General features: G+C 41.1%; 1 protein-coding gene across 1 annotated transcript in view; it reads left to right on the top strand.

Moving 5' to 3' along the window:
• FIBCD1 (fibrinogen C domain containing 1) overlaps nt 1–18,065 on the top strand; it is a 58,939-nt gene extending 40,874 nt beyond the window's left edge. The window contains 3 exon segments of the mRNA XM_031954849.1: nt 5,117–5,213; nt 14,907–15,086; nt 17,546–18,065. Coding sequence (XP_031810709.1) covers nt 5,117–5,213; nt 14,907–15,086; nt 17,546–17,805 — 537 coding nt within the window. The 3' untranslated portion in view covers nt 17,806–18,065.
• Nucleotides 18,066–18,426: the final 361 nt, after the last annotated feature.

Raw genomic sequence — 18,426 nt, 5'->3', positions numbered from 1 at the left:
CAATCTCAGATCCTTTCTAGCTGTGTGACCCTGGGCCAGTCACTTAACTCTTCTCATTTTCCTCATCTGTAAAAAGAACCTGAGAAGGAAATGGAGAACCATTCCAATATCTTTGCCAAGAAAACCCCAAATGGATGTGACTGAACAACAACAACTGAATCTGTTCCAAGCATATGCTACTTACCTATTGTCTGCTCTCTCTTCCAACTGGAATATAAGCTCTGTGAGGGCAGGGACCAGGTCTAATTTATTTCTGTATTCCTCCATAGAGCTGTACACAGAAATTTTAAAATTTGAGCTGAACAAAGACAGAGGAAAGATAAAGAAAAAGAAGGGTCAGCTAGATAGTACAGTGTATAGAGCACCAGTCCTGGAGACAGGAGGATCTGAGATCAAAAGCTGAATGATCTTGCTTTTGTTTGGGCAAATTACTTAACTCCAGTGGCCTTGCAAAAAAAAAAAAAACAAAAAACTCCAAAATGCTAGAGCTAGAAGACCTCTTAGGAGAAATCATATCTAATTGAATCTTCTTATTTTACAAACAAATGGAGGCCCCTTGAGGTTAAGTGACTTAGATTCACACAACTAGTTAGTGGCAGAGTCATATGTATGTGGACACACACACACATATATATATATATATATATATATATATATATATATATATATATGTTTGTGTGTATATATACACATACATATTAAGCCTAGGAAGCACTCCTTGCTAAGTGATTAAGATTAGACTAAGAGAAGAAAATAGTATTGGATTAATTAAATTAATAGAAGTATCTCAAGTTTCACCTTTGACCAGATTGAAAGGAGAATACTCTGAGGGAATGGTTAAAGAGGGATTGAATTGTTTTAAGAAAATGATTCTGAAAGATCACCCAAAGCTAAGTGGTTATTGTTCTGTTTCATGAATCAAAAATGTTATCTGAACTTTCATCTCGGTTTTGTTACTCCTTTTTATCTTATTGAGATATTTTATCTTTTTGTTTGTTAAAACTATAAATTGTGAGTTGAAATGGCTTATGTCAGAGAGATTTTCAAAGACATGATGGATGCCTGTTCCTTTGGGTTTTGTCTCTAAGCAGAGATGCTTAGAATTACTTAATTAACAAATCTGTCTCTGGCAGGCTTGTACCCCAAACAATGAATCCAGAATTTTTTTCCTATGTACTTAATTATTTTTTCTCCCATATAGATAGTTTATGAATTCAAAACAAATAAAAGTTGGGGGGTTTGGGAGAGGGCAAAGGTTTTCAATTGGGGAGATGTGGTTAGGAAAGGCCTCATGTAAAGGTAGCATTTGGACTAAACCTCAAAGAAAATCACAGAGATGGGGGTGAAAAGAGAGTGATTCTAGGCCTGTGCAAAGTTAAGGAAGTGGGCGAGGCGGGCCATGAGTAAAGAATAATGAAAAGCAGGTCAGTTTGGTTGGATTTGTAGAATGGGTTGATGTTTGGCCATTTTCAATCATGTCCACTTCTTTGTTACTCCATCTGGGGTTTTCTTGGCAAAGATGCTGGAGTTGTTTGCTATTTCCTTCTCTAGATCATTTTACAGATGAGGAAACTGAGGCAAACAGGATTAAGTGAGTGATCCTGGGTCATACAGCTAGCAAGAGGTGAAGCTGGATTTGAACTCAGGAGGATAAGCCCAGCACTCTATCCACTGCATTAACTAGCTGACCTGTACAATGTGTAAGGATGAGTGATACACAATAAGACTGGAAAAATAGATTGGAAATAGGTTGTGAAGGAGTTTAAACGCTAAACAAAGGACTTAGAATTTCATGTTTGAGTAAACAGTAGGAACAAACATGTGATTTCCCTTTGTCATCTAGAGAGTAAGCTTTTTGAGAGCATCACTGACTAAGACCTCTTTCCATGTCTCTCACAGTACCTAGAGCACTACTCAGCATAAAGTTAGGTACCTTAAAAATGCCTATCTTATAGAAGTTTCCTCTCTGGTATTAAAAAGGAAGTGCCTGAGATATAGAAGCTTCTTCCCTGCTTAAGAATAGAATCAGATTTCAGAAAAGTCTGGAAAGACTTACATGAACTGATGCTGAATAAAGTGAGCAAGAGAACATTGTACACAGTAAAAACAAGATTATGTGGTGATCAACTGTGATGGACCCGACTCTTCCCAAAAATGCAGTGATTCAAGGCAATTCACACATATGTGTGTGCGTTGTGCATGTGTGTGTATGTGTGTGTATAACAAGTAAAAGAGAAAACTATGGGAACTGAATGTGGATCAAAACATAGTATTTTCACCTGTTTTATTTGTTTTTCTTTGTTGTGGTTTTTTCCCTTTTGGTCTGCTTTTTTCTTGCACAACATGACAAATACAAAAATACGTTTAAAAGAACTGCATATATTTAACCTATATCAGATTGCTTCATGTCTTGGGGAGGAGGGAGGTAAGGGATGGAGGAAGAACAATTTGGAACCCAAAGTCTTAACAAAAATAAATGTTGAAAACTATCTTTATATGTATTTGGAAAAACTAAATACTAATAAAAATAGAATCAGAATTTGGAACTCCAAGTTAAAAGATGTTAAAAATAAATAATAATTTTTGAAAGATAGTTACTACAATAGTACAGAAGAGAAGTGAAGGAAGTAGAATCAAGGTGGGAATTGTGTAAGTGGAGAGAAGGGGAAGATTCAAGAGATAGTTGAGATATGTTTAATAAGTATTAGAAATGATTAGATGTGGAACAGATCAGGAGTACAGCCAATTCTCGTATTTGTATTTTGGATTCCACTCCACCATTATCACCTTAGCTTCCTTTTAGATTATTTCCATTCGTTTGTAATCCATTAGATTAATTCCACTAGATTGTAAACTCCTTGAGGACAGGGACTATGTGTCCTTTCTTACTTGTATTCCTGGTGCTTAACATGGCACTTAATAAATATTTGTTCAATTTCATCTTTAAAAAATTAACTATCAGACATTCTCTTTCCATATACCTAGAGCTAAGAGAATAAACTAGGTACCATATGGTCAAAGAATGATATAATTGTATGATGTTTTAGGACATAGAATGAGTGTTGGAGCTAGAAGGGACCCCAGAGCATAAAACATAGAATGTTAGAACATACAATATCAGAACACAGAACAGAATGTTAGAGCTGAAAGGGACTTTGTAAATTATCTAGTCCAAGGGTTCTTAACCTGAGGTTAAATGGATAAATTTCAGGCAATCCATAAAGTTGGATGGGAAAAAAATTAAATCTTTTTTTATTAACCTCTAATTGTAATTTAGAATTTCCTTCAATTATGAATGTAGGCAACAAATGTGATTTTGGGAAGGGGCCCTCAGGCTTCACTAGACTGGCACTAAAAAAGGAAAGAACCTCTGATCTACTTCAATGCCCTCATTTTACAAATAGAAACTTGGACCCAGAGCCTCCTTTGGGTCCCTGTGTTTCTGCCAAAGATTAGGACTTTTTAAAAAAAATGCACGTGCTTAGGGTTCAAATCTTCAACTATCAATACCTTTCCCACTCACATCTCAGATCTTTTCAAATCTTATCGGATTTTCTTCCATGCTGAACCAGCCCTTTCTGAGGATTTTTAAAATTCAATGTCTCATTGGATCTGAGGTACCAGAGCAAGAAAAAAGATGTGTCATCTTCTTCCATTTTCCTCATGTAAAAGCTGCCCAAACAATGGAATTTGACATTTCCCCAAAGAAATTAGCAGTCCAGGAGCAAGCGAGTCTGAGAAGCTCCAGTCTGCAAAAAAGAATAGTGTTTGAGGTTACAAAATCAGACCCGAATCAGTTCCTTTGATAAGAAGAATGGGGAGTTCACATTAACTGGGGTCATTCTTTTCTCCTCACAAGGCCTCAGTTTCCTCATTTGTAAAATTAGATTACTTTAAGGTCTCTTTCAGCTCAGATGCTGTGACTCTCAGAATCATTGGACATACCTGTATGTAGACGGGATCTCAGTGAGGAATGCTAACTAATACTTAACCTACCTCTGATAAATAAATGGCAAAGTATCACAGGAAGGAAAACATTGGGTAATGGGAAAGATTTGGCTCGTGCACATGTGTACGTGTGTGTGTAACAAGTAAAAGAACAGAATTGTCAGTGAATCTTATAAATACTCAACTCAACACTGGCACAAACTGACATGGCATTTATTTCAAAGCAATTTAGCCACTGGGATTCCCAAGTCCCAAATCAAGGATGTTATTAAAAGGAAGCTCTGCAGGCACCAGAGGGGCTCATTGGCACTCCAGGCACACCTTGGCCAGAAACTTGGGCTTCCCCTTTCCTCTCTTCTCTCATTCTTCCCAGGGAGATCTCCATCCCTGGCTCCCTTGGTGACCATTGGCACCTTTGCCAAGGCATGACAGCAATTTGGCTGTTGGTATATCAGGTAATTAGATGGGGCCCTTTGGGAGTTCAGGAGACGTGAGAGGAGATTTCAACCTCTTATTTGTCAAAGGAGAGAATATATATATTTTAACAGCCTATTTTTCCTCTTTTCTTTTTCTGAAAGCAAGAAGAGGCCTTGAGAACATTTCATTCCTCTTCCTTATTTTACATATAGAGAAACTGAGGCTCAAAGAGGGTCTCCATGAGTCAGTAGCAGAATCAGGTCTCTGAATTTTTCTTAAATGAAACTATAAGTGACCATAAGACCAGCATGTAGATATAGATCTCAAATGCCATCGAATCCAATATATTTTACAGATAAGGAAGATGGGATGTAAGGGGATGAAGTGACTGACTTATCCAAAGTCCCACGGGGAGAAAATGTTAGAGGTAGAATTTGAACTCAGGTCCTTTCCCAAGGAGTCCAGGACAGAGATTCAGCTGTGATTTACAAGTTAACCAGAGAAAGCAGATGCAACCGGCTCAGAGCCTTTCCAGGAACACTTGCCAATAAACAAACCTTCATTAGAGAAGGAAGTTTGAGAGAGTTGAGCTTAGCTGGAGCCCACATCACGCTGTGTCACCCGAGACCCCATAGCCCACAGGCTGATGGCAGCTCTCCTGGCTTGTCATTTGGATAAGGGGGAGGGGGCTTTCATGTCTTCTCTCGATCCCAGCATTTCATTCTCCTCCTCACTGGGTTTTCTTTCACAGGTCTTTCAGCGTCGGGAGGATGGTTCCGTCAACTTCTTCCGAGGCTGGGAGGCCTACAGGGATGGCTTCGGCAAACTCACAGGAGAACACTGGTTAGGTACGCATCCCCATGGACCCGCGGCGGCGGCAACCCTGCTCATTTCACTCTGAGGGGTCCTGTCCACTCTGCATGGGGCTGGAGGTGGAGGGAGAATTCACTTAATAGCTGAAAACGTAAATGAGAGAGTGATAAAAATCTGCATTTATACAAGGCTTTCTCATTTTCAAAATGTTTCTGTGAATATAATTTCAAATGGTATCTTCAAGTACGTTATGAAATACAGTGGATAGGTGTTGTTATCTGCAATTGAAAGATAAAGAAACTAAGTTGAGTTTGTAGCAGAACCAGGATAAGAAGCCAGAGATAGTTTCCAAAATCTCTCCCAGCTACAATCCAATGTCTCCTAACTCCCAACTAGGGCTTTCCCATGCTGTCACCCTATTGTATGGGTGGACCCAAAATCTCCTTTTTGTGGAATAATAATAATATTAATAACTAGCATTTACATAGCCCCTTTAAAGTTTGTAAAATACTTTGTATCAAACGTTATTTAATATTTAATAAATTAAATTTAATATATTTATTATTTAATATTTTAAAAATAAATTAAATAAAGTTAATTTAATAGTATTTAGATGTAAAGGGAAGAACTCATGAAAGCTAATAGTATGAAAGGAAGGAGGGAGGAGACAGTGACCAAAAGAACCAAAGGTCAAGAATTGTACACTCACAGCAGGGGTTTCAGATCTTTCCCTCCTACCTTTACACATTTATTTAGATTTTTTTTTGGACTAGGTGAAAGAGGAGAGTCTTTGCTTCAGTTGCTATCTAGCCTTCATCCCTAATGGGAGCAGCCTCAGTGAGACTGAGACCTCTGAGAGAAGGTGGTGGCTGTAAGCAGATAGGAAAGGTCTTCCTCATGGGAGGAGGCTCCTAAAATACTCAGACTCCTATATTCATCCCCAACTACGTGTGGTGGTTGTTTAGTTTGACTGTTTCATTATGTCTCACTCTTTAGGACTCCCTTTGGGGTTTCCTTGACAGAGATGCTGCAGTGATTTGCCATTTCCTTCTCCAGCTCATTTCACAGATGAGCAAACTGAGGCAAACTGGGGTAAGCGACTTGCCCGGGATCACACAGCTAGGAAGTGTCTGAGGCCAGATATAAACTCAGGACTTTCTAGCTGCCCCAAAAGTACTTGTTAAGCCTCCAATAAGTGCTCAACATGGGGTCCATCGGTATGAAACAAATCCTGCCTTCAAAAAGCAGATAGTCTGCTTGGGGAGATAGGGGATAATGTCTGAGAAATTAGATAATAAAATGAATGATCACAGGGCCATACCTAGCTAATGTCCTAATCGGTAACAAAGACCATGACAGGCAGTATGGCTGCAATGGATAGGGAGCTGGTCTGGAACTGAGGAGGATCCAGATTCAAATCTTCCCTGTGATATGTATTACTCATGTTACTTTAGGAGAGTCATTTAACCGCCTCAGTTTCCTCATGCTGGGGTGGGACTAGAAGTCCTCTAGAGATATGATTCTATGATCCTGTGTGACAGGCAGTATGGTATAGTGAATAAAGTCAGGGAGACCTGGGTTCAAGTCCTACCTCTGATTCAGACTGACTGTATGGCCCTGAATAAGGCACTTACTTTTTAGTTTCACCCTAAGGTGATCATCTGAGATTTTTAAGTTCTAGAACATTGTTTATCTGCATTAGGAGAAAAGTTTCTTTCTCTGAAATTTAATTCTCTAAGGAAATATGGAGTCCAGGTCACAATGCAAAACACAAACTCAAATAAGTTGGAAGAGTATAAGATCTGTCTGTATGAGCTGGAATGGTGACTTTCTGGAGATGGACTGTGACCTAGACCTCCAAGAAAGGTAGTCTTTGGAGAGGACAAGAGAAGGAAACTGGGCTTTGCCAGTCTCAGAAAGGGTATAGGTCAAGGGTTCTTAACCTTTTTTTTTTAATATTATGGGCCCCTTGGGCAGGTTCGTGAAGCTTAAGGATCTCATTTCTGAATAATGCTTTTGAATATATAAAATACAATATAGAATTACTGGAAACTAATTATTTAAAAATCCAGTTAAAAAACAAAAACAAAAAAAAACCCCACACATTTCTGTTATAGTTGTTGTTTGCGATTTTTGAAGAAGACCATGACATCAGGGAGTTGATACCATGACAAGCAAGTGAATTGGATGTAAGTGAGGGTCACCTGCCTCACTTTCCTCTCCAAAGCCATCTGGGTCTAATAGAAGTGGGTCTAATAACTAAAGTAATTTGAAGTAGTAGTGAGCATGAATGATATTTCAAGATATCTGCAACAACTGTAACATGATATGAAAATATCTGAGTCCTGAAATCAGGAGGATCTGAGTTCAAATCTGGCCTCAGACACTATCTGTGTGACCCTGGGCAAGCCATTTAACCCAGCAAAAAAAGAAAAAGGAAAAAGAAAACATCTGTGATTTCTATTGATGTTATCACTGTCACTCCTGAAGTTTGTTGCCTTTTGCTCATAATTGAACGAAACGGTACCTTTCAATTACAAGGTAGTAAAAATTAAAATGTGAATTCCCCCCCCCCCTCTGAATTCACGAATCCCTGAAATCTATGAATCTCAGGTTCTGAACCCCTGGAAGAAGCAAAGTCCTGCAGGCAGGAGAGCCGCGGTCATGAGGGAGGGAGAGGGAAACGTGGAGAGGAGACCTGGCTGAGTGTGGAGGGCAGACTCCCCACGGGGGCCTGCGGGAGATAAGGATGGAGAGGCGGGTTGGGACCAGAGTGGGTTAGAGCTGGGATTGTCGGCCCGAGTAGTAGTTGCGCGGAACACCCCGGGGCCCAGGAGAAGGGAGAAGAGGAGATAATAGCAGCTGAGGTGGCAGCTGCAGCTCAGGGCTCTTCACTTCTCTGCACTCCCAGGGAGGGGACAAAAGGTCCTTGAGAGAAGCGGTGTGCTGAGAAGGGGAGAGAAAAAAGGAGAGGGGACGGGAGGGGGAAAGAGGGGAGGGAGGGAAGACAAGGTGCGGCGCTCCCCGGCATCTCCTTCCCCCATCTCCCTTTGCAGCAGATTGGAGCTGTTCTGGCTGCAGCGCAGGTATTAAGGCATCTTAATTGAAATCTATCCGCAGCTTCGAAAAGGTGCGGGAAGGAGCCGTTTAGTCGGGCCCTGATTAGCTCTTGGCAGGCGCTGGGAGCCCTGATGTGAATGTCAAAGCGAGAGGGGCGGCAGCTCCGCCACACAAAACCCGCAAACTTCCCATCGGTGTGCGGTGGGCTATTTATTTTTAAGCCCACCCATCTGTCCCCATTCCCCCCACCACCACCACCACCTCCTCTCCCTCGCCCAGCGTCTTTTAATTTGAGCTCCTGGGGAGATAGGGGATGGCTGGAACACCAAGCCCAGAGGAGGGGCTGGGAGCAAGGGAATGAAGGAGCAGTTAATTAAACCATGTAAAGGTGACGGGGGACCAGGGTGGGAAGCAGTAAGGACAAATCAATAAGGGGCTGGAGAGAAGAGAGAGCAAGCATGGAGAGTGGAGAAATCAGCCCTTTCTTCGCTTCCCTCCTCCCCTTCTTTTTTTTCCCCTCTTAAGGAGTAAAGGGATGGGGGGGGGGGGGTAGGGGGTGGGGAGAAGCTGATATGACCAGGGAAGAAAATGATATTTAAAATAATTTCTTAACTCCTGCAGAACAGAGATATTACTCCAGGAATCCAAGGGGCACCTCAACCCTTGGAAAATCTGTGAGCAAGATAGGACAGATTTATAGCTCACGATCTCTTAGAGCCGTGGTCCCTAAGGTCCCTTGAACTTAGAGCTAGCTGGATCATAGATTCAGAGCTGGAAGAAGCCTTTCCAGATTGTGGTATCGAATATTTAAAGATGGAAGAGGGCTTCAAGGTGACAGAGTCCAACCCTCTCATTTCACTGATGAGGAAATTGAGCCCAGGGTCCAAAGTGACTTGCCCAGAGTCACACAGATAGCAAGGAGATTTAATCTTTATAGATTAAGAAGCTGAACTCCAGAGACAAGAAGTGGCTTGGTCACCCAGGTGGTAGTTGGCAGGGTCAGGATTTTAAAATGAGGTCCTCTGACCCCTTAAACGAATGCTCTTTCCATTACACTACACTGCCTTCCAAGTTTGTACTCAGCATTAATCATTTTCGTTTTCAGCAAACCTCCTCACTTCCCCCCAAGACACCCAGAGCCTTCTTGCTCCTGCATCCTTGGGACTAAAGCATATAATAAATTCATTCACATTCAGGAGTTTGCAACATGAGAATTTGCATTTTGAGAGGCTCAAGGGAGTGAGCAATGTTCAACCCAAAAGACTGACTCATTAAAAGTAGATTTCCAGGCATCAGGGACAAGCTAATGGGGGAGATGTTTCAGGAGGGGGTAGGGCCTTTCCCTGGTCCCCCGAATTCCCTTCTGGCCACTTAGGGTGATTTGCAGATGAGGAAACTGAAACTGGGAGAGGTCAAAGGACTTGCCTAGTGTTACATATTTATCACATTCTTTATATTATTATGTCCTATCCCTGTCCAAATTAGTAAGCTCCTTAAAGTGTGTGTGTTGGGTTGGGGGGATGGAGAGGAGGGAGTGTGTGTGTGTGTGTGTGTGTGTGTGTGTGTGTGTTTTTCATTTCTGCAGCCCTTCACAGTGCCCTGAACACAATTGGCTCTTAGTCAATTCTTACTAAATGAATGAATGAATGAATGCTGGCAGAATGTAGCAGCATTCTGTGGAAGAAAAGGGGGTTTGGATGTTGGAAAAGCATGAAGCTAGGGCAAAGCCAGGAGGAGGAAATGAAGGGTGCTTCTGGAAGGGATTCTGGAGCTAACCTTGTAAAGAATGGCACGGAAGTTTAAGTGGTCGAAGAAGTGAAAGCAAAGGGATATAGTCTATGTGGGTTTGTGACCGAATGGAGATATGTGGCCACAAACTTTCTTCTCCCCTCTCTTTCTACAGTCAGGCAGTCTCTCAGCAAAAGCAAGAGGACAACTAGAAAGTCATACAGCTTGTTTTAGTTTTTGAAAAAAAGATGTTCATCCTGAGATGCTTAAAACCCAAGTGCAAGAACAATCATCAAATAATATTATTTTATGATGAGCTATTTTTTTGTTGTTTGCTTAATTCAGTCCTATCCAACTTCAAGACCCCATTTGGGTTTTATTGGCAGAGATACTGGAACGGTTTGCCATTTCCTTCTCTGGTTCATTTTACAGATGAGGAAACTGAGGTAAACAGGTATAAGTACCTCTGCCAGAGTCACACAGCTAGTAAGTGTCTGAGGCCAGATTTAACTCAGGAAGATGAGTCTTCCTGACTCTTGGCCTGGTACTTTCTATTCATTCCACTATCTAGCTGCCCCAACTGAGAGCAATTAGGGAGCAATTTAGTTATTATCATGTAATCATATTCATGACAAAAGTTAAAATTGTGGAATTTTAGCTTTTTTCAATTATTTGAAGGGCTGACATGGAGAAGGACAGACTTATTTTTCTTGGCTCCAGAGAAAAGAATTAGGAATAAAGGATAAATATTACAAGATAAAAAAGCAGGCTCCATGTCAGGACAAAACTCCCAATAAGTGGAACTGTCCCAAAGTATAATGGGCTGCCATAGGAAACACTGAGATCCCTCTCACTGGAGGCCTTTAGGCTAAGGAGGTGATGATTTGTCAAATATATGAGAGTGGAGATTCCTGTTGGTCATGGATTGGTCTAGCAGGCCACTGAGGTCTCTTCTAACTCTAAAGTTCAGTGAGTCTGTGAAAAGCAATTGACATTTGTGTTATATAAGTGACTTTTAAAGATTTGCTGGAAAACGGAAAATTCAGTCATTGGAGAAGTATATTTGAAGCAAATAACCAAAAAGCATGTATAGCTACTGCTGGGCACATAATGAGTTTAAGTTAAAGGTTATGAGGACACCTGACCCACAAGATGGGGAGAATGAAGAGGAAATAGAGAAATATATATGCATGTGGGTCAGCTTATGCTACATCAATATCAGAAATGCATAGGCACTGATGGCAAACATTTTGAACAGTTGGTTCATTAAGCTATGTGCTGTCATGAATTAATATCAGAATTGTGATTAGTGACCAGTACATTTATTTCTATTTCTTTGATACTTTGAAGACTCTGTGATTTTACTGATGTACCTCTTCCCAATGTTTCCAGTTGTGATCACCTATGCCTTCCTCTGCTTTGCAACTCTCACCCATGATCTTCCACAAATCCTTCAGAAAAGAGTCCATCTAAGATGCTGGTAGTCTTCCTCTAGAAATGAACATTTCATGGAAACCATATGGATAGCATATGGGCTATCCAATGCATTCTCCCTCCCTTCCTTCCTCTCTTATTCTCTCCCTCCCTCCCTCCCTCTCTTCCTCCTCTTCTTCCTCTTCCTCCTCTTCCTCCTTCTCCTCTTTCTTCTTTTTTTTTCTTCTTCTTCTTCTCCTCTCTCTGTCTGTGTCTGTGTCTGTGTCTGTGTCTGTGTGTGTCTCTCTCTCTGTCTCTGTGTCTGTCTGTGTCTGTCTGTGTCTGTCTCTCTCTCTCTCTCCTCTCTCCTGTGTGTGTCTCTCTCTCTTCTGTCTCTCCGTCTCTGGATCTTTCTCCACCTCCCATGACTGGCCTATCTCCTTTAATACTCATACTTATTTTTGATCATAGTCTTTCTCTTTCACAGTTCTTCATTAGTCACATGTTGTTGCCTGTCCATTATTCTTTAGATGACCTGTAACTTTAATTCTTCCGAGAGTTTGTTAGCTTCTGTGAGTCGCAGTCACACAGCATTCTTAGGGAATATTTATTTATAAAATGTAGCTCGCTCCTCCTGAAACTACCTCTCTTATTGGACCCAAGACTACCACACAGTCCAAGCCATCATGGGAGAGAGAACCAAGTATAGCAGGGGTTTAACAGATTGGAGGTCAAAACCAGCAGGTTATCAGCGGTGACAAAGAATTGGGAGCTGCTAACCTAGACATTTTGTCTTCTTTCACTTGTAAGTAAAAGGTGGCAGGTTCCTCACTGAAGCTAAAGTGGTGAAGATTCTTGCTTTCTTCTCGTTCCATTAAAATGCACACGTTAAAAGCACAGGGCTTAGAGTTCTAGAAAGACAGACAGGAGGGAGAGACTGAGAAAGATGTAAACCTCACTGATGAAATGTCACTCGCTGCTGATAACTCATAAGATGTTTAATTAAATGCCCTCTTAATCAAGAGCTAATCAAACCAGCAGGAAAGCTGTATGTGGGGGGTAGTTATGTGTGCATGTGTGTGTGCTCACGCATGCAGTTACTGATGAAGTCAGCCCTACGCTGATGTGAAGCATGCTAAAAGAAAGAAGGGAGGGAAAGACAGAATGAGGAAAGGAGATGAATTTTAGAGCTGAAAGAGACTTTTAAATGGAATATTAGAACTTGAAAGAGTTTTAAACCCAAGGACATCAAGGACTATAGAATGTAGACTATCAGAGCTAAAGGGGACCTGAGGACACAGAAGGGACATTAGATTGCCCACTATTCTGCTGCCCTGGAAACATTTGGAAAGGAATTTGAGGTATTACAAGACCATAGCAACTGTGAGCAATTATGAGCAACCCTCTCTGTTGTCACTATCTTAACACTGATAAATTTGGAGAATAACTCCTAACCAAGTGCCTACCTAAAAATAATTTGTTATGATTTGGCTAGATGGAAGCAGGGGTAAGAGGTTTTAGTCCTATTTGTATTATTAATGATGACAGTTGTATTAACTTAAAGAAGTCACTTCCTCTCTCCAGATCTCAATTTTCCTATATATAAAGTGGGGGTGAAATGAGGAAAGGGATTTGAATAGTGGACCTCTAAAGTGTCTTCTAGCTCTGCTGTTCTGTGTTCTAAGGTGCCTTTCAGTTCTAATATTCAAATATTCTATTAATTCTATTCTAATATAATATATAATATAATAATTCTATTCTAATAATTCCAATAAAATAGTTTAAAGTTTCTAACATTTCATTTTGCTATCTCTTCTATCTCTACCATTCTATGTTTTAAGGTTCCCTCTAGCTCTAGTGATCTATGGTCTATGGCCCCATTGCACTCTAGTATTGTAGGGTTTAAGGTTACTTTCGGCTCTATCATTTTATAATTCTATAAATCCATTCTAAAATAGTTTTATAGGGGCAGCTACATGGCCAAGTGGATAGAGCACGGGCCCTGGAGGTAGGACCTGAGTTCAAATGTGGCCTCAGATACTTAATGTTTCCTAGCAAGTCAGTTAATGACAATTGCCTTTCAAAACAAACAATAAAATAGGTTGATAATCCACAAGAATTTCTGGGAAGGGTTTGATTTTGGTTTTGGGCATAGACTTGGGGTTTCCTAGGAGTAAAGAACTCTCTCCACCAGCCAGTGGCAACTCACCTGTAACTTTTAGGCCTCAGGATTGAGAGGTTATCGGTTTGCACCTGACCACAGGTGAGTGTTTCTCGGAGGGAAAGCTTGAGCCCAGAACCAGGTCTTCCTGACTCTAAAACCAGTGTTCCATCCATGCTACCTCTCTTTCATAATTGCCATTTAACAAAAATCTTCAAGGAAGAGAGGAAACTGAAGGAAGAGGGCCCAGAGATTATTTTCTTCTCCCTGGCAACATACCCATTATGAATGGGCACACACAGGAAGAAGTGGGTGGCTGGGGGGTGCAGTGTGCTTGGCAGGAGTCAGGAGGACTCATCTTCCTGAGTCCAGATATAGGCTCAGACACTCAGCTGTGTGACCCTGAGCTTGATCCCGAACCCTGTTTGCCTGTTTGCCTGTTTGCCTATAAAATGACTTGGAGAAGGAAATGGCAAACCCCTCCATTATCTTTGCCAAGAAAACCCTGAATAGGGTCATGAAGAATCAATCACAACTGAAAAATGATTGAAAAATGTATTGTTTGTTGTTCCTTCATGCTTGAAGAGGAACAAAATGACATCATGATGCTGGGGCCAAGATATGCTATGTTTTGGTTGTGGTTAATCAGACCCATCCAAGTTCAAAAGGCCGCAGGTCAGCCACAAATAGTCTGTTTGAACACCTGGGATGGAGATGGCTCTGGGTTTGAACATCTCACGTTTTCTTTGTGCCTCTGTGATTCTGCATTGGTCATAAAGCAGTTTAAAGGGTACACCCCATCCTGGGCCATCCAGCATCTCCCATGAATCACCATTAACACTGAAGTTCTTTAGAGAGATCTTGAGAATGTCCTTCTGTCTCCAAATGTGTGCTTGCCTAGTGTGAGCTCCCAGTAAAACAGTCTTTTTAGGGAAATGCATTTTTGGCATTCAGACTATGTGTCCAGCCCATCAGGGTTTGAATGCTGGCAATGCAGCCGAAGAAAGGACCTCCGTGATGGTACTTTGTCTTTCCAGGTGATCTTCAGAATTGTCCTAAGACAATTTAATAGAAGCAGTTGAAATCCTTGGCAAGGCACTGGCAGAGTGTCTAAGTTTCAGACATACAACAATGAAGTCGGCACAATAGCTCTGCAAACCTTCAGTTGACTGAACAGCAACATACAGGCAGAAGGAAGTAGTATCAGGGATAAAGGGATAGCTATAGTACCCATTTCCACTCAAGAGCACAACTCTGCTCTCTCTAGCTATAGAGCTTGGTTTGTATGGTTCCTTAATTCCCATGATGTGCTCAACTCCCTCACAGATTCCCAACCCTCTCCTTCCTTTGTCTCCCTTGTTCTTAGGGCTCAAAAGGATTCATGCTCTGACCATGCAGGCCACCTATGAGCTCCACATAGACTTGGAGGACTTTGACAATGGCACAGCCTATGCCCACTACGGAAACTTTGCTGTGGGATTGTTCTCTGTGGATCCAGAGGAAGATGGCTACCCAATCACCATCGCTGATTACTCTGGCACTGCAGGTATGGTTTAATGATGGGCTAGCTCAGCAGGGTCCAGTGTGGATATTTTTGGAGCAAGAAATTTGCATCAGAATCATCCAGTGATGGATGTTGGATGTGATGGAGTTGAAGAGAGTATTCAGGCAGAAATAGATGTATTTTGGATAGATGTTCTCCCAATCAACAGAGTTCTGTGGTGTTATGCTTTGTGCTTGAGCTAAACGCTCTTTTCTGAATCTAGACCCTAGGAAGAAGAAACATAAGCACAAAGGCAGAATTATGCTAAGGTTATGGGAACAAATCAAGATAATCACCAAGGAGGAGACTAAGTAGGATGGGCAGTAGTTCAAAGATGCAATGGATGGAGGAGGGGAAGCTGGTACAAAAGACTTCTCTACTCAGGGGCTTTAGTCCCTTCTATTTCCTTTCTGCCATTTCTATGGGGCTAAGGCTACCTAGCCCTGACCCTCCCTTTTCCTCTTAGGCTACCTACTTGCTCTTAATCTGACCTACAAATTCATTTTCACCATTTTCAGCTGTATACTGTGATGAGACCACCCTCTGAATTCCCCTAGGAAGGCTGACCCCATGAGCATTAAGAGTTGCTCTAGACCATTGCCAGCCATGCACACTTCTTTCCATTGTCCCCTGGATTATTTCTCTCCTCCTTTCCCTTACCTGGGGATGAAGCCTATTACTCCACACACACTCATACCCTCTCCCCGCCAAGGTTTCTTTAGTCCTGATGATGACCTAGAGTTAAAGTTTGTCCAGTGAGCTATTTCAGAACTGTATTACAAATGGAAATAAGTCCATTAGGCCAGTTCAGAGGTGACCATGGGTGGATGGGATAAGATTGGATCTCAGTGTCACATCTGGCCACCCTCCTGAATACAAATAATCATGAAGGCTGTTGGTGGATCCTGGATGTCTAGCGTGAGAATTCTGGGGACAGTCTTGATAGGATTTATCTGGTATAAGGTACAGGGAATAGGGGCTAAAAAGGAAAATGTAAGGCTTTATCCAGAAGAACCTTGTGTAGAAAGAACGCTACACACTGATCTTTATCTGAGAAAGTCAAACCAGTTGTCATTTTGGGTGTCCTCTCCTACACAAGCTCTTCATGGTCACCCTGGATGTTAGTGTTCTCTGTTCCTCAAATGATCTCAGATGTGGCACAAGATACACATGTATCTGAAGGCAAGATCTGTTTTTCTTCTTTCTCTTGGAATTCCCAAGTGCTATCAGAGTCCCTTGCATGTAGCACTTGATACTTGATAAATATGAATTTAATTTCATTTTAGAAAGGATGTAACTACCAATATATAGAGCACCATGTAAGGTTTGGAAGGAAATGAGATTTCTTAGAAAGAATGAGGTCAACTTAAGTCTAGGTCTCTGGCTACTGCTACTGCTTTGCTTCTTTGCCTTTTTGAAGGTGATTGAATTGTGATCCTGAGATGGTTATGTTCAGGCTTGGCGACAGTTGGAGGGGTTAAGAGAGGTAGGTTCCTCAACTAGTGCTGCATATACTAGAGAAGTTGCTTCTAGACATCCACTGCACTACTTCCTGCAGGAGAAGATAAACCTAATCCCTGGTTTAGCTTGTCAGATGTCACACACTTGGATGAAATTGTAAGGGAAAGTGTGGGACTAAGACAAAATGTGTGAAATATTGACTTAGCCATCCCACAGACTGACTTGTGCTATTTCCACTTGTTTTATCTCCACTTCCTAAGGCAGTATAACCAAAGTTACACGTTATTATTGCTGATTCTTTAAGGTTTTCTATCAGTGAGTATTTGGAATTCTTATATGTTTAGCATTTTGTGTGAGTTCTTGTGTATAGAAAAATTATCATTTTTAATATCTGAAAAGAAATAAGGAAAATTAAATTTTAAATGAAGTCCCTGTCCTAATAGACCTTACAGTTTAGTAAACTAAATGCTTCCTTCCTTCTTTGGCCCTCACTGAGCTTCTCATTCAAGTGAAGGGAGAGGATGGATAAGATGATGACTAAGGTTCCTTTATAGATCTGAAGTTCTGTGATTTATATTCCAGTGCCTGTTCTAGTTCAGTCCATTACATCACTGCAGAAAGCAAATGAGATGTTGGGTAGGTAGGTGGTAGGATAGATTCATGGGTAAATCACAGGTGACAAATTTAGTGTCAGAAGGGAACTTAGTCCAACTCCATTTATTATGCTTAGAAAAATTGTCACTTGCCTAAGGTCACCAAGACAATTAATAGGAAGTAATATCTGAACCCATTTCTTCCAAACTCCAGGTTAAATATTCTGTTCACTATCCTTTAAATAGAAGTTTCTTCCACCATAAAATGTAGATAATAACATTTATAGTCTTCCATTCTATAGAGTTTCTGTGGAAAATAGTTTTGAAAACCTTGAAGCACCAGAGAAATATGAACTACTACTTTTATCTGGGTTTTATTTATGTGTATGTGTGTGTGTTGGGATACAGGTGATTCCTTCCTGAAACACAATGGTATGAAGTTCACCACCAAGGACCAGGACAACGATCACTCAGAGAATAACTGTGCTGCTTTCTACCATGGGGCCTGGTGGTACCGCAACTGCCACACCTCCAACCTCAACGGTCAGTACCTCAGGGGTCACCACTCTTCCTATGCAGATGGCATCGAGTGGTCATCCTGGACGGGATGGCAGTATTCGCTCAAATTCACTGAGATGAAGATCCGACCAGTCAGAGAGGAAAATTAGGACTTCCAGCTCCGGCCCTATCCTCCCTCAGCTCCCTCTTTCTTCTTCTGCCCTTGCTACTCTGCCTTCCATTTTCTCCCCCAACTCTTGTGTTGTTTTGTCCATGAGTCAGGGTGAACTGTCCTCCCAATGGTGATGATACTGTGATACACAGTGGTCCCTGCAGGCAAAGAGTTGAGAAAAGCCAGAAACAAAGACTTTTTCAGTTTCAGAACTCTAAAACTTTCCTCTGTATCAGCTGGTGGGAGGTAAATTTTGGAGATGGAAAAAAATTATATATATATATATATATATATATATATATATATATATCAGGGTGTTTATATATATATATATATACATACACATATATTCACACATTGGTAGCTATATCTAGGTATAGACATAACTCTGAAGATGACTTTAAGATCCATATTTTATACCTGCCCTAGATTTTTACTCATCCAATTGGTATTTTTGCCAGGTTTGGATCTAATTGGATTTGTCAAAATTCTGTCTTCCTGTATAGATGCCATGGTAATAATAGATTCCACCAGAGTTGGAGGTACAGAAAGAAGAGAAGATGGGATATGGAGGGCAATGAGAAAGAGTGGGTATCTCTGATGATGTTTGAGAGGAAAA

Source organism: Sarcophilus harrisii, chromosome 2 (genome assembly GCF_902635505.1).
Source record: "Sarcophilus harrisii chromosome 2, mSarHar1.11, whole genome shotgun sequence".
NCBI lineage: Eukaryota > Metazoa > Chordata > Mammalia > Dasyuromorphia > Dasyuridae > Sarcophilus > Sarcophilus harrisii.
The sequence above is the reverse complement of the archived record's forward strand: the minus strand, read 5'-3'. Positions and strand labels throughout refer to the sequence as shown.